Here is a 3,770-nt window from a genome sequence, read left to right as displayed (position 1 = left end):
AGCTTACTCCTGCCTATACACAAAACAAAATAATTTAAAACAGGCTACTATACCAGAAAGCATGATTTGGCCACAGAGGATCATTATATTATTTAATAAAAAAATAAAAAAAAAGCTGCAGAATGTATTAAATCGCATAGCATACAGACGGAAGGGCTCGCAGTTTGGGCAACGCGGGAGGCAAATACCAAATTGCAGTTTGTTGAGCTGTGACTGTCAGTACAAATCAAAGAGACACAGACGGGCGTATCGCAATATTTAAGAATACAAGTGAATACAAAAAACATTTGGAAAGTAAATGACTATTGCTGTAAAAAGAGTATCCTATCTTATTGGCACCAGTGGAAAACATCGGCCATATCCCCAGTGAGTGTGCATATTCACTGTCTTCATCATTGGGTCAGTGACACTTTAGTTTGTTTTTGGATGTCATTTTGTATTTCGCCTTGTCGGCAGAGTAGGCTACCGTATAAAGTTACCGTATAAAGTTTGTAGTAGGCTATTAAAACATATTCTGCTAATGTCTCCGTTCATGTAAAATGTTGCAGAATAGCATGGAATGTGTAGATAAAAGGCCAAAAATAAATATATCTGATAGGCCATAGCCTAGGTCTACTCTTGGCCCCTACGCATCGCAATGAATAGTATTTTTTGAGTGTTTGAGTTATATTAGCCTAAAATATGACTATCCAATCTAATCATCACATTAGGCATAGTAAACTATCTTACATAAGTATGCAAATGCGAGGATGCATGGAATGCTTTATTATAAGGGTGTTTTTTAATGGTGAAAATGAGCTTCCCCAAACTTGAAACCCACGAGCCGCGGGTGTTAAAAGGATTTGCATGTTAACGGCGATATGACTAATCTTTATTTTGCCCAGGCTACTAGGCCCAGCGATCATTTATTAAATTAATCGGGATTTTATATAAGTTATTCTATAAGATTACACTCCTAGGCTATAAAACACATGTGTGGGCGCACTTGGGTGTCCCATACCCGTAATAAATAATATCTACTTTCACCCCTGGGCACACATGTTACACTACATTTAGGCAACTCCTATAGCCCAGATGCTCCATTTCAACTATCTAGTCCCTTTTAGATTCATGAACGCTTGAGGAATTTATAGAAGTAGGAGCAAGGAGCCTACATGAAACTGGGCCAGAGAGAAACCTGGTTCAGTACGCGGCTAACCGCGGGATCTGTGGACATGTAGACACACGTCTTCACACTCTTCCGTGAAATAGAGGAACTCAGACACTGTCATGTCAGACAGACCACGCCCTCTCAAATACGGAAGAGTGAACTTTTCCACTGCATCAACCAGCTACTTGCTGAGCTCAACCCCCTTGTCCCTTCAGTGAGCAGACGGCTCGGAATGGCTACTGATGCCAGCGCGCTTAAGGAGCTACATAGCGAGCTCAGCTGTCCCGTATGCCTCGACCTCTTCCGTGAGCCGGTGATCCTCGAGTGCGGACACCACTTCTGCCATGTATGCATTACGCGGTGCTGGGAGGCCAAGTCCGACGAGCACCCGACTTGCCCGCAGTGCCGGAAGACATGCCCTCAGAAGCTGCGCCCTAACTCGCTTCTGTGTAATGTCGTGGACAGCGTGAGGAGAGCCCGATCCATGGATCTGAAACCCGGGGACACGGAGCGCGCGCAGGAGGATACAGAAGAACGACAACGGGGGGCCAGTATGCCCAGCTCCGGTTTCAGTTTCACCGGTTCTTCTCAGCGCCACGAGCCAGACCTTTGCGAGGAGCACGAGGAGAAGCTGAAGCTATACTGTGAAGATGATCAGCTCGCGATCTGCCTGGTGTGCGGGATGTCCCGAGGCCACAAGACGCACAACGTCATCCCCATCAATGAGGCGTTCGAGAACTACAAGGTAACACTTTGGAACAATATTTAGTATTTATATATCTACCTATATAGGTGTTTTGCTATAGAAACACAGGGACCTGGCGCATTGGAATGCAATCAGGTATGCTAAAACCTGCCCATAAATCTGAAACTGCAAAGTTGACAAAGTTACTATATTAAATCAGATATTTTTTAAAATAAGTTTGGACCCAAGCAAAGAGTGTTATTTAAACATTTTTTTGAAGACAATTGGGTCTTTCACATGGTTAAGTGAAATGACAGTTATTTTAATGGTCAATATCATGTTTTTCATGGAATTGGATGATATTTGAAGGAAAACAGATCAAAGTATGATGACCAACGTATTAAAAGATACTGTTGCTTCTACACTGATCAAGTTTGATCATGAAGTTACTGGTCCCCTCCCCATGTCAAACACGTGGATTCATTATGAAGGGGACAAGGTGACATCACCTTAACTCTCATTTTAATACACCAATGCTTTATGCTTTGTAACCAACATTGGAGAAGGCATGTTTGCAGAGGGGCGTGGTTTATATAGCTAGATAGCTACTCCACTGGTGCCAAAATGTGACTGTAGGGTGTCAGCAAATATAATTGAAAGTCTACCCTATTAATCTCTGGCAAAGATACTTATAGGTTTCCCCTTTCATCTGTCTGGTGTTAGGTAGTTACTGGCTAGCTAGGTCTTCATCTGTCTGGTGTTAGGTAGTTACTGGCTAGCTAGGTCTTCATCTGTCTGGTGTTAGGTAGTTACTGGCTAGCTAGGTCTTCATCTGTCTGGTGTTAGGTAGTTACTGGCTAGCTGGGTCTTCCTTCTGTCTGGTGTTAGGTGGTTACTGGCTAGCTAGGTCTTCATCTGTCTGGTGTTAGGTAGTTACTGGCTAGCTAGGTCTTCATCTGTCTGGTTTTAGGTAGTTTCTGGCTAGCTAGGTCTTCATCTGTCCGGTGTTAGGTGGTTACTGGCTAGCTAGGGTCTTCATCTGTCTGGTGTTAGGTAGTTACTGGCTAGCTAGGTCTTCATCTGTCCGGTGTTAGGTAGTTACTGGCTAGCTAGGTCTTCATCTGTTGGTGTTAGGTAGTTACTGGCTAGCTAGGTCTTCATCTGTCTGGTGTTAGGTAGTTACTGGCTAGCTAGGTCTTCATCTGTCTGGTGTTAGGTAGTTACTGGCCTGCTTCTGGTCTTCATCTGTCTGGTTTTAGGTAGTTCCAAGCAGCTAGGGTCTTCATCTGTCCGGTGTTAGGTAGTTACTGGCTAGCTAGGTCTTCATCTGTCTGGTGTTAGGTGATTTACTGGCTGGCTAGGTCTTCATCTGTCTGGTGTTAGGTGGTTACTGGCTAGCTAGGTCTTCATCTGTCTGGTGTTAGGTAGTTACTGGCTAGCTAGGTCTTCATCTGTCTGGTGTTAACGGTAGTTACTGGCTAGCTGGGTCTTGAGCAAGGGGGGTGGCTCATTTCAAAACTTGCGCCAGTTGTCATGTCAACATCGAGTCAGTGCTGCTGTGAACACATCACAAGAGATGCCAAATGGGGGCCGTATACGGTCCTTCTGCCAGCTCAGTTGGTAGAGCATGGCGCTTGCTCCCAACGCCAGGGTAGTGGAGTTCGTTCCCAGGACCCCCACCATATGTAAGATGTATGCACACATGACTGTAAATCAAGCTTTGGATAAAAGCGTGCTAAATGGCATATATTATTATTATATTATTATTTATTTATATATATATATTTACATTTAAGTCATTTAGCAGGCGGCTCTTATCAAGCGACTTACAAATGAGCCATTCACCTTATGACATCCAGTAGAACAGTCACTTTACAATAATTAAGCTCTAAATCTTAAGGGGGTGAGAAGGTGCTTATCCTATCCCTAGAGTAT

General features: G+C 43.8%; 1 protein-coding gene across 1 annotated transcript; it reads left to right on the top strand.

The window, feature by feature from the left end:
- Positions 1 to 1,341: 1,341 nt before the first annotated feature.
- On the top strand, positions 1,342 to 1,928 carry LOC124030849 (zinc finger protein RFP-like). Its single transcript, XM_046342008.1, has one exon. It carries the CDS (start codon positions 1,383 to 1,385, stop codon positions 1,917 to 1,919), a length of 537 nt encoding a protein of 178 aa, XP_046197964.1. The 5' UTR covers positions 1,342 to 1,382; the 3' UTR covers positions 1,920 to 1,928.
- The last annotated feature ends 1,842 nt before the right edge of the window (positions 1,929 to 3,770 follow it).

The sequence above is a fragment of the Oncorhynchus gorbuscha genome, unplaced genomic scaffold (genome assembly GCF_021184085.1).
Source record: "Oncorhynchus gorbuscha isolate QuinsamMale2020 ecotype Even-year unplaced genomic scaffold, OgorEven_v1.0 Un_scaffold_17067, whole genome shotgun sequence".
NCBI lineage: Eukaryota > Metazoa > Chordata > Actinopteri > Salmoniformes > Salmonidae > Oncorhynchus > Oncorhynchus gorbuscha.
This window is presented reverse-complemented; position numbering and strand designations above follow the sequence as displayed.